The 13,114-nt window shown below is 39.7% G+C and overlaps 2 protein-coding genes across 2 annotated transcripts in view; one reads left to right on the top strand and one right to left on the bottom strand.

Annotated features, from left to right (window-relative positions):
* Window positions 1–1,151, top strand: part of unm_sa1261 (un-named sa1261) — a 16,788-nt gene extending 15,637 nt beyond the window's left edge. Inside the window, exon 4 of the mRNA XM_080043661.1 lies at window positions 108–1,151. Within this exon, the coding sequence (XP_079899787.1) occupies window positions 108–929 (822 nt within the window). The 3' untranslated portion in view covers window positions 930–1,151. The remainder of the gene's footprint in view (window positions 1–107) is intronic.
* Window positions 1,152–6,619: 5,468 nt separating this feature from the next.
* On the bottom strand, window positions 6,620–13,007 carry LOC307262986 (uncharacterized protein). Its single transcript, XM_080044005.1, has 7 exons — window positions 12,725–13,007; window positions 11,589–11,820; window positions 9,328–11,080; window positions 8,684–8,777; window positions 8,360–8,409; window positions 7,595–7,658; window positions 6,620–7,290 (listed from the first exon to the last, which is right to left on the bottom strand). Exons 2-6 carry the CDS (start codon window positions 11,816–11,818, stop codon window positions 7,623–7,625), a joined length of 2,163 nt encoding a protein of 720 aa, XP_079900131.1. The 5' UTR covers window positions 11,819–11,820; window positions 12,725–13,007; the 3' UTR covers window positions 6,620–7,290; window positions 7,595–7,622.
* Between the last annotated feature and the right edge of the window lie 107 nt (window positions 13,008–13,114).

Here is a 13,114-nt window from a genome sequence, read left to right as displayed (position 1 = left end):
TAACACAAGGAGAATGTAAATTCTTGACCATATTTAGCTCCTAGCCTGTTTCTGTAATCTCTGTTTCTTCCTGTATTAACCATCTCTCTCTCTCTCTCTCTATCCAGGTGGGCCTCCCTGAGCCGGTTGCTAAGCGCTGCGTGCACCAGGTGGCCATCGCCCTGGACTACCTGCACTGCAAGAAGCTGGTGCACCGCGACATCAAGCCCGAGAACGTGCTCATCTTCGACAAGGAGTGTCGCAAGGTCAAGCTGTCCGACTTCGGCATGACTCGACGGGCCGGCTCTCCCGTCAAACGAGTCAGCGGCACCATCCCCTACACCGCGCCCGAGCTTTGCGACACTGCCCGCCACGAGGGCTTCTGTGTGGACTACAGCACAGACGTGTGGGCCTTTGGCGTGCTGCTATTCTGCATGCTAACCGGTAACTTCCCCTGGGAGAAAGCCATGCCCAACGACGCGTTCTACGAAGAGTTTGTGCGTTGGCAGCGACGCCGGACGGACCGCGTGCCGTCACAGTGGCGCAGATTCACCGACGAAGCTCTGAGGATGTTTAGACGGCTTCTATCCATCGAACAAGAACGCCGCTGCTCCGTCAAAGAAGTGTTTAGCTACTTCAACCACTGCTGGATGCTGGACACGCAGAACGGGAATGCTAACGGTAGCCTAGCTAGCAGTGCTCCGCCACCGCCTCTAGAAATTAGCTCGTCCTCGTCAGAAGAGGATGTCTTAGTGGATAGACTGAAGCAGCAAAGCCTGGTGTCTCCTGCGTGTGTGGGGGCCAAAGGAAGCATTATGATGGACACACACTATTCGTCCATGTCCACAAATAGCTCGCCGTCCTCAACCGGAAGCTACGATCGTGTCAACAGAGAGAACAACGAGAGAGGGCGCATTCTAGTGGCCACGCCCATTGAGATCTGTGTGTAGAGGCGGCGGACATGTTTACGAATTGCCCGCACAGACACACACCTGTGTTAGCACTACAGGAAGATTTCTCCCAAGTTTGAGGAGTTGAGAAAGAGGCGAAAAGTGTATCGACTTGGTGCTAAGCGTCAGTGAACGTTCGACCAGCTGACTGACATACTACGTAGCTACACTGATTTCCGATGAAGAATTACTCTGAGTAAAAGACAAGTGAGACAATCACACACGCCGTAGCCTCCTGTCTTTGGTTAATACGTCAGTCACTGAAATATAGTCCTCGGACTTTGTGGACAACTTGTAAAGATACAAAGATTTTGGGAGGGTGGAAGGCAGCAATATGTTCAAATGACACTGCAAAAATTATCTGTGCAGAAGAAGAAGAAGAAGAAGAAGAAGAAGAAGAAGAAGAAGAAGAAGAAGAAGAAGAAGAAGAAGAAGAAGAAGAAGAAGATTTGACTGATGGTACTGTTGTGTGTGTGTGTTTTATTGTAGTGTAACATTTTCATGTTGGGTAGTTTCTGTGAAGTCTGTTTTTGTGTTTTGTTTTTTAACTTGGAGTTAAATTATTTATTTATGTCAGATATCATATATTTATGATTTGTTTTATAAGGTGGCACCAGATTTATAAAAGGCCTTGTTTAAATTTTTTTTAAACATAAACATTTTAATTTCACAGAACTACACTTTCCTTTAGATATTCGTTGTCATGTTGTTGTGAATCAGCCATAAAAAGTAGACGTATTTAGACAAGTTTTTTTCACCCAAAATGTCCTTTTCCTGTTTTGCCCGTAATGCCTAAACCCATTGTACAGTACCAATAACAATATGTCGACAATATGAGAAACGAACCTCACAGTTATTATTTCTTTATTGAGTCCTCCAATTAAACTACAGTATACTGGGATTTACTTTTAGGTTTAAATTCACATTGGAGAAAGAAAACCTAAAGTATCAAGACCAATCCCTATTTACCTGCTTGCATTGTTATTAAAGAATACAGGTATTGTACCGATTACATTGATAGATTTGGACTTTTTTTTTGGAAGAATAAGATTCAGTATTTACCTGCCCTTTCAACATCTTTCTCCAGTTTTCTGCTGTATTATTATTTTAGAAAGTTAAACGCTGAAAATGTGACGAATGTAGAAAAAAAACTACTGTTATTGGGTTTTAGGTTTCAAAGTGTTCCCCTCTCTTTTGTGTTTTCAGAAGTTATTGCATGACGTGATATAATGTGGTGAAAACTTGTTGAAATAAACTCCCAGAGAAAAAGTGTCCCCTGTTCTTATTTATTTTATTTTTTGTAAGCAAACCATTTTAATGTTGACATTTTGGAAAATAGGCGTTTAGCAATGGTCAACAAAAATATATATGAACCCGGCTATTCGAGGCAACTGAGGCATCTACAGGAGCAGAGGTTGTAGTTCACAAGTTTACACAACCAGTTTAAAACTTTTTGGAGCTGACGATATGAGTCACCAATATGATATACACATCTTCCGCCACAGCCTTAAAACACATCTCTGCAGACTGCACTTTGACAAGAAAAAATAAAAAAATAAATTGGACTTGTTCCACCTACATGTAGCCACTTACGTGTTGCACTTTGTTGTTTGGTTTATTTGAAGCTACAGATCTTACGTGTTTCCTGTTGTTCTGAGTTTGTACCTTTATGGTCGAATGCTAAAGCACTTTGAGTGGCCTTGTGTCTGAATTGTGCTATATAAATGAACTTGCCTTGCCTTGCCTTGCCTTGCCTTGCCTTGCCTTGCCTTGCCTCTTAATGGAAGTCGCTTTGGATAAAAGCGTCAGCTAAATAAAATGGAATGTAATGTAATCTCGATATATGGCCGTATTGATCTTTAAGCAAAGCCCTTAATTGTGGTGATATATACATATTCGATCAACAGTTTGTCGAAGTAAAGATAAGAAGCAGATACCTAATATTAACCTAAAGATAAGTTAGTGGTATTGATATTCTTATATGACTTTATCTGTTATATGCTAGTTACAGTTCTGACTACAGGCTTTCTGGCAGCACAATAATGTTGACATCACACTGTCTGAGTTACTGGTGAAGGCTGGAGAGCTTTACTGTTAAGGTCTGCTGTGTGCTGTCATGTCTGGTTATTCCACCCGGACACAACTCTCTTCAAATCTTCCTCTCCGTACACACAAGATGAAATGACTTAGTGAGACTTTGAAATGTGAATCGTCTGAGATATTGACATCATTAAAATCATATTGTATTTGATCCCAAAGCAGATTTAAAGCCGAGAGATCAACACTTTATCAAACTATGCAAAAGTGGAAACAGACTTTTTTAAAAACCAGATCAATTTGCACATTTTTGGTCCAGCTTTACTGTGTGTCCGCTACATAATTATGCCCCAATAATTCCACATTACCCAAACTGCTGAGGCGTGCTTCCAGCTCGGCTGTAATGAGCAACGTCTGCCTCCAAAATCTCGCTGGAAGCGGAATTACATAAAACTCCCACCGGTTTAAAAAAAAAGAAAAAAAAACACACACACACACACACATACACACACACACACACACACACACACACACACACACACACACACACACACACACACACACACACACACATCAACAGCAGCAGCAGCAGGTCAGCCCAAAAATGAATTTAAAAAACCATCAATTCTTATGCTGCAATGCAAATGTGCATATAACACAGTATTTTTAATAGACTGAGGGTGACTGAGTATTTGCACGTTCACGCCAGCTAAACAATCAGTGTGCATGGATATAAATGCATTAAATAAGCCGAGTGTAGCCGAGGTTTGGAGAGCAAATCATGGAGCAAGCCAGGCTGCTCATTTTGCATAGTAATTACAGCCTGAGCGTCAAGCTGCACTCACTCACATACACCATGTTTACAGAGGGGATTAGAAGATCTAACAAGGCAATACAAGGTAGCTTTATTCAGCCTAGTCTGTGCAGTACAAACATTAGAATGACATTTAGGAACACCAAGCAATACAAACCTGAATAAAGTCAATTAAAGGTGCAGTCAGCTATTCTGGTGGTGAATACTTGTTGTCAAAATCCCTTTTCGTCATAATCTATGAATATCACATCATGATTTGCCACCTGTACCTACTGTGTATGCACAAAACTATAACTGGTGTTAATTCACAGCCTAGGCTCTGTAAACAGCATGCAGCTAGCTACGTTGGGCCCCATTTGTTAACAACCAGTTCACAGAGCCTAGGCTGCGTATTAACACTGGATTTATTTCAGTGCACACACACACATTATAGCCTACGTTCAGGTAACAGATCGTGTGGAGCTATTGACTGATTTTGACAAAAAGTTATTTTGACAAAAGAATGTTCTCCAGAATCACTGACTCCACCTTTAAATACCTGTGATAATCTTTGATTCACCAATCTAACTGAAACACACACCGGCTGCTTTTGTGCTTTCAAAAAGCCACTGTCTGCCTCTATTACAACATCCATTTCCTCTGGTTTATTTCAGCAGGTGAGAGCAGCTAGTCTATTATTGAGTTCAACGAGGTGAGAAACACCTTCCTGCCGACGCCAGCGGCCAAAGATGGCAGCCCGATAATGATGTGAGGAGAGGAGCTGTGACATGTTTCCATAGATAGAAACGCTCCAGACATTTTAGAATGACGATTACCTCCATAACACCGAGGTTCTGACTCAAAAAATATATATAAAAGAAAAGGGCAAAACTCAATGTGAAAATGTGTGTTGACTGAAATAAGTGTTTTGCATCAGTGACGCAGCTGCAGCAGCACAGCGCCCACATGTTCAGCTGCTTCATCAAACTCTATGAATAGGCAACGAAGGAGAAGTTATGACCAGAAAGATTTCAGAACTCAAGGTTGCGTTTAAAGATGTATCTTATCTTTTTAAGTATTTAAAAATATAAATATAATTCATTTGGAAAAATCACAAATGAGGTGGCATTAGACCAATGTTGATGAGGCAAAGTCAAATCAACATTTAAGTGATATTTCATGTTTCATCATTGCAGTTATATGCCTCCAAACAATTGCAGAACAAAGGGTGGTAGGCAATGCTTTAAAAAAGGTGAAGCTCCCAAGAAGATACAATATTGTACAAGGTCACAGCAACCTCACAATATGTAAGGTCGCAGTGACCTCACAAATTGGACCTCCAATATAGAATCACTTCATCTTTGAGTCAGAGTGGACATTTATATATTACGTTCATAATACACAAGGTCACAGTCACTTTGACCTTCAAAATGTAATCAGTTTCCAGCCTCCAATCAAAGAGTGAGTTTGTCCTACATTTGAAAATCTCTCAAATGTTCTTGAGATATTGTGTTCACATGAAACTCTTACATTTTTAACAAACATATTTTTATTTATTTATTTATCTATCTATCTATCTATCTATCTATCTATCTATCTATCTATCTATCTATCTATCTATCTATCTATCTATCTATCTATCTATCTATCTATCTATCTATCTATCTATCTATCTATCTATCTATCTATCTATCTATCTATCCATCCATCCATCGATCTTTCTATCCATATATCGACATTGAGAGACAGATTTTTGGCCTTACGTGAAATTGTTTATTTGTTTCTGTCTAATAAAATATATTGGTGTTTTTCTATTGTTTGACCTTTTGTTCACAAACCTCTCACACCAAAACAAACACAGCGGTATAAATCAGAGCCGCATCTTAAACAGCAATATAACCCCACTGGAAATAACAAACGCCCTTTAGACATTTGGACACTTGCCAACACTTTTCCTCGCAGCGAGAACATTTCATTTCTGTGTAGGAGCCATCAGGATCGATTTCTGAATAAACAAACGATTTATCAGAGATTTGCATGAATAAACTCACAACAGAAAAAGTTGACATTTGTACAGAGAGAGACAAGGGTCAAAATGATTCATTAAATAATATCATCTTTTATTCCTCACATTATAAAAAAAAGTCCAGACATGAAAACCAAACTTTATGTCATCAGTAACACAGGCGCAGCTACGAACTCATGTGAACGGAAGAATAAGACATAGTTAAAGTTGCATGAGGCAACTAGAGGTAACTGAAATGGATGATCGGGTCAATTCATACAAATCACAAAAAATCATTGTCCAGCTTTCTCCTGTGTGTGCTTAGTTAGCTGTACTATTAATTCCTAGATCTGCTGGTTAGAAAAAAGTCTAAATGTAGAGAAAAGTTTGTTTGTTCTCGACATTTCACAAAATTGTAAATTGAAAAAACCTTCCTTGCACCTTGCAGTAATATTTTTCCATATGAAAGAGCAGAGGTTTTATACTGTAACGTTCGTACAGTTCATAAACACAGGATGTTCGGTCTGCCTGCCGTAAATAGTTTTAGCCTGAGTTAACGGGGAATCAGACCAAAGCAAAGGCATTTTTAATATTCTATATTTTAATAAATAAAAATTAATCAAACTAATACTTAAAAATCCATAATTGAAATCATTATTGATACATTTTTTCAGCTCAAATTAACTTTGTCAATCTGAATGACCAGTACATTATACCACTTCGAGACAGTGATTTGTTTTGTGATTTTGTTGAAATTACCCTTTAAAACTTTAGATAGGAGACAAATGTAACAGCTCTTTATGAGACATACATTTCAACATCCTGTGAAATATATGGTGAAAGTAGTTTGTGGTCTCAGTTACAGGGGACGGGGTGTTCTCTGATGCAACCCTACTTTGTAATTTGAGCAGTAAAATCCATATTTTTTTATATAATAATTCTTGTTTTATTGCAGCTTTATATTATCTTTAAATAATCTTAGTCAAAAGGGAAAAACAAATTCGACAAATAGACATACATAACAACCAATTGAATTAAACTATAAAGTGCAGTGTAGCAGACATCAGCTGTGCATGCGTCTGGATGAAAATACATAATGTTATTTCAGTAACTGAAGCGCTAACAGGAATAGAAAAAAGTACAAAACCTGTAGAAAGAAAGAAAGAAAGAAATGGCCTTATATAAAGATGTATATATTATGTACAACAAATCATTAAACTCTAATATACTTATTATGTTTTAAATAAACTATGTTTGTGTGTAGATCTTTAAAAAGAGGAATAAATAGCAACACACACACACACACACACACACACACACACACACACACACACACACACACACACACACACACACAGTGACAGAACAAAACAAAGACATGTTATAAAAGTCCTTCAGTGGCCCCTGGTTGATTAGTCTTTGACGCCTTGTGCTCGGACAAACACACACCCGCTCAAATTAGTGTTGAGGTGAAAAAACTGCTGAGGTGAAATCACGTCGCACCCTGAGGAGATCCATAGATCATTCTGGAAATAAAGGACATTAAAATAAAGAAACGTATTTCTAGACTTAACATTTATTTTATTCTTAAGCATTTATAAATTTTCTCATTACCGGTAGTAGAGTAGAGCTGCCATATATTTAAACCATTATCCTTTACTATTTGCTTGATTAACTATTTATAAATTACTTCAAGCTAATTATACAACATTTAGTTCCGACCGAGTAATTTGATTGGACGAGAGGCATTCCATCAATGCTGATGTAGAGTATAGCATCCCTGGGACTGTTTACTAAATGTATCCCTCCGCTTTGAATAATATCACGTACCTCTGAGTTCCCCCTGAACGCTTTGCCGTCATCTCTTGCGTTTTCTGGTTGTGAACGTTTTGTTCTGTTGGATGTAAAAACACAGAAGATGAAATTAATAAACTCATCAAAATCATTATTCCAAAGCAAGACATTACAGTGAGTTAGAATGGTTTAAAATGTTCAAGACAGCTGCAAAATTGGGTCACAGAGAAATTGAAATCTTTTCATTCTTTTCATCTGTATAGACTGATTATTTTACCCTAATAAATAATCGCCACTTAACAAACGCAATGCCTTAAATATTCAAATACTGCCCTTCAGATGACGCGTTCTTTAAAAAAATAAAATTATTTTAATTCGATGGTTTATTTATACAAATACATTTTATTTAGATTATTCACAGTCCAGAGTTAAAAGGAATTAAATGTTTTTGTAGGTCTCTCTCTGTTTAAAAATATTATTTATATCAAACCAAACATCATGAATAAATGTACAATTGAATACATTTAGAAGTGTGATTTAAAGGCTGCCTCAAAGGCTAACCCTATTCAAGATTCATCTTCAAATTTCGATATTAATTAAAATGTGCTGCTGCTCCTTTTACTGTTTTGTCTTTTATAATTGGTTATGATCCTGTGGGGCCCGCATCCATCACACATTTACTAAACATTTTATAACATTTCATATTAATGCACCCCTTATTACAGTTAGTATGAGTGTATAGGCTACACTAGCGCCCCCCTGAGGCCATGTTACTCCTAACACTTAATATTTTCTGTTCACCTTGTGCTCTGGACATCGAATCGAGAAGTTTTCTTCAGTTAGTGCACAGCCTGAAAAACACACACACACACACACACACACACACACACACACACACACACACACACACACACACACACACACACACACACACACACACAATAAGCTTTTTAGGTGAGATTATGACACACTCCTTAAAGATTTGTCGTGTTGGTGCTTGAGTGAGATGGACAGACTTCCCACACATAACACATCATGAGTCAGTGAGCTTTTGCACTTTAATAAACATCCTTTTCACAGGAAGTTGAGACTGCTGGTTAATAATAAATGTGACTCATTCTCTACCTGACTGGATGGCACATCTGTAGTGATAACTTCTTGAGCAGCCCTTCTGGAAACACCCGATTATTGCACCTGTTCGTTGGCATGACGCACAAACCTAAACGGAGACCAATGGTGTTAAAAAACAAACTGTCAAATTAATATTCAATGTTTTCATAATAACCGGATTTCCGCTGTTATATATTAAATCAGTTCAATGTTAATTCATTGCTCACATAATAATCAGTAATTTCCCCTGTCCATACTGGCTGTTTAAACATTTCCTCCAAATGCATTATCAATACTTGTAATTGTATGTTAAGTGCAAAAATGCATTTTAAACTTCACTTAAAAGTAATTTTGTACTGTGCTTTTTTATTTATTTACCATAAGTCAATCTTTTACCTAAGTATAACTTTCTTTTCTTTTCTTGTTTTCAGTGTCTTAAATATGAAAATGTGCTGCTTTTCTGTGTCTCATTCATATCAGAATTATTTTTGGACATTTGGTTAAAAAAATCAACAACATAAAAAAAATAGATAAGAACAAATCAAAACTTCACTGTGTTACAACAAAGGGTGTTAGTCTGTGGAACAACTGTAATGACACTTAATCAAAAACTCCCCAGCAACAAAATACTGATTGGTTATGTACTGTACGTCACTAACCGTTTCCTGTGCGATCCTAGAGGCCTCCTCCAGCCCGTACAGTTTCCCTCGGACCAGGAAAACACCGGCGGACCAGATCCCACAGTCCTCATGGATCCACACCTCATCCAGACAAGATGGCGGCACCTTAGGAAGACCAGAGTCCAGCCAAGGTTTGACATTGTGACCGTTACAATCGCCATGTGAGGAATTCACTGAATGGCTATTAACGTGTCCATGCAAATCCTCTTTGTGCTCAGTCTTGCAGTCCAGAGATGGTGTTATGGTATGGTACGGTCCGGTTGGATGGTACGGTCCGTGCAGGTCCCCTAGGCCCATTGCGTTGGCTGTCTGTCCACACAGGCTGCACAGCAAATAGTCTGGACACTTTTCCTCTGAGTTATATCGACCGAGTTGAAAACATGATGTGTGTGGAAGGAACCCGGACATAGAGTTGGTTCTAGTGTGTTGCCGTCCCCCTGTTCTACTCCTCACAGTCGCCTCTTCTTCGTGGTCATTTACGACGACGCATTTCCTTCGCTCCAAGTGAATGAACGGCTTGAAACTGCCTGGTCTTTTCTCCTTTTTCTCTTTTAGTTTAGCGTATTTCAGCTGGATTTCCGGTTCTATGAAAGGAAACTGGGGTCCGGAGTTCTTTTGACGCCGTTTTTTCCTCCGTTTTACAACAGTTTTTTTGTTCGCAGCAGATGCATTCTTTTCACGCTTCTCTGGTGCGATACTGTTTTGTTTCTGTTTGGTTCTTTTTAAAATCTCAGTTTTACAAATGGCGGCGGGCTTCTTCTTAAGTTTACGACTTGTGCTTTTCGCAGGTGATGCTTTGCGGCGAGGCGACTCTCGGCGCTGTTCTGATTTCCTGTCTGTCTCAAAGTCCACTCCAGACTCTTCTGAAATGCTACTCACTCTATCCGACACATCATTGAGTTGCGATCGCGAATCATCCGCCTCCGAGCTACATAGCCTAGCCGCGAACTCCATGACCTCATCAGAATCACCGCTCTCGTTGTACAGTCCCACCGCGTCGTTCTTGGCTTGTCTTCTCAAACTGTATCGCGACGGGCTGTATGCCGTAAACGGAGACATATCGGATACGGACTTCCTGATTCTATTGCTACGACGAATACTTTTTGTCGGAGGAGCTTTTTCATCTTCACTTTGAGGCGGCGTTTCTCTCACTGCACTTTTCTTACAAGAAATATTTTTCTTACAGGAGAAGTTGTTCATTTTCTTCTTCTTATCAGTGAATGTGACTTCAATTACATCACTGTCGTCGCTTGAGATATCTTCCGGAGATTCTGAAGCGTTGTAAACAGCGGTTAAGTCCGATAGTAAGACAACAGGTCGTGTGTGTTGCACGGGAATGTCCACCGAACTGTCCGAGGAATCGTCCGAGTATGAGCTCTCGTTTGGGCTAGGCGAGCTCATGGGTTGAGGTAGGAGATAGCAGCCTTCCTCCCCGTCTAGGGAGGACACAGCTGGGGACAGAGGCTCCACAATGTGCCTCACACTGTCCTGGATGAACGGTGTACATAAGAGCGGTTCTTTAGCCGAAGAAACTAGGAATATAACATCCGAGCCGCTGTCGCTGTCCTCTCCGCCGCTGCTCTCGAGAATCGGACCGCCTGATTGGTTGTCACCGTAGAAACCGGAATGCCACAAGTTGCCGTGGACACCGTCGCGGTACAGATCGAGACCGGGAGCGAGAGTTGAGTTCATGTAGTTCATAGTTAGAGACTCGGGGCGCTGCTCCAGCTCCCTGAAAATCAAATCAAATCAAATCAGTTTTTATATATAAAGCCCAATATCACAAATAGCCATTTGCCTCAGTGGGCTTCACATTCCACAGCAGGGTTGGAATTTAGCACCTCACAAAACTGAAATTGCCAATACAGTACAATTCATTTGACAGTGGCTGTTAATGATTTTAACAGTATTTATAGTTGAAAGTTGACAGCTAGGCATCCAAGGTACTTTCCTACAAAAACAACTGAGATTGGTCTTACTTCAAATGCGGATCTACGTAGTTAGAAAAAACACACACTATTAAAAAGATCATCAAAAAGTCTCACAGATCTGGAATCTTGGTGGTACTCTGCTAGAAGATAACAGGATATTTCCATACATTTCATCAATTTGCCCTGGAAATGTTTCAAAATGCTCCAAAACATATTTCACAGGGGCAAAAAAAAAGCCCCTGGTAAAAACAAGTTAATTTCCTAGCCTGGTACAGTATGACACCCTCTGCCCTTAGGCCCTCAGCTCACCTGCAGTGTACAGGTGTAGTGTGATCGTAGGAGGAAGAGGCTCTGGATCTATATGATGGGCCCATCTCCGTGCTGCAGCTGGGCGGGGGCCGGCGGTGATACCACTCAGGTTTCTTCCCCAGGTCCAGAGCTTCAGAGTGGGCACGAGAGAGAGGAGACAGGGGGGTGACAGAGTAACTCTTTGACAGGTCCATAGCCATGAGAGGAGGGTCCGCAGACGACACTTCCATCACTGCAACACACACAACACAACATAGTCAGTCACATTACCGAGATGTGTTATTGTATATCAGTCATTCAAGACATGTAAAGAGAATTTTTACATGTTTCATTTCATTTTTCATTTCATTTTTATTTGATAGGGACAGATTGACACTTGAACAACAAATGGCCAATGTACATTATCACAGCATTTATAGCTTTTGCTTGTAGTTTCCAAAGTCTGTCCGAAGAAAGGCTTTTAAAGAGTCCTAAAATCACACATGAAACATTAGTGTGTTAACAGGTATGCATGTGCAATATGTGCATGTGCATGTGCCATATGCATTATGGCGATGAAAATATTCAAACCCTCTTATGTAAGGAGCTAATACCAGAGAATAATTGACATTGTTATGCTATTTTATTTGTATTAAAAAAATTACTGAAACCAAAATGACAATAAATAAATAAATAAATAAATAAATAAATAAATAAATAAATAAATAAATAAATAAATAAATAAAAACTTAGGCTACAAGATTAATGTAAAACATTGTTAACACTTTTAAACCATCAGTTTATTCTAGTGCACAAATGCAATAATCCAGATGAGTGAATATATCAGAACTGTCAGTCTGCTTTGCAGCTGCAACGTGAGTGGAAATATCAATAAAAACATATAATTAATTCATTTTGATTGGCACATGTTCAATATTAGGCTATACTATTTAGCCTATGTTTATTCTTCTAAATATTTTCTTAATCGTGGGGAAAACTCCTCTTTACCTGCGCCTTTATGTAAACAAGTTAACAGGTAGGCCCTTATTTAATTGAATAACCTGCCTGTAAATAATACCATGATGCTCAAACTTACAAATGAAGTGTTACAATCTGCCTCTGGTATTTTTGGAGAGAAACCTGCTGGCTGCGCTTACCCCCCTGACGAGGCACTGCTTCTTTTTTGATGGGCGACCCCCTGGTTCCTCACAGCTGATCGGGCGGGCGTTAGAGGACACACTTCCCCGGAAAACAGGTCTGGTAGCCGGGTTAGCTCACACGCCTCTCCGGGCCCATCGCCACCGGGACTGGAGGTAAATAAAGCTAGATCAAGCTATGCTGAGCTAGCTCCCAAACGAAAGGCGAAACTCGACGCGACAGATCTCCTTAACAATTCCGATGAATAATCTCTGGCGGGTGATATCAGCTGTTTTTTGTTGTTGTTGCTACTGTTGGCATTTTAAAGTTGTCATCATGGATACCTTCTTCCTTCTCCAACGTCAAGACGCAACAAAACAACTGACATAACGGCTGGGAACTACAGGCCT

The sequence above is a fragment of the Ammodytes marinus genome, assembly GCF_949987685.1.
Source record: "Ammodytes marinus genome assembly, chromosome: 16".
NCBI lineage: Eukaryota > Metazoa > Chordata > Actinopteri > Uranoscopiformes > Ammodytidae > Ammodytes > Ammodytes marinus.
This window is presented reverse-complemented; position numbering and strand designations above follow the sequence as displayed.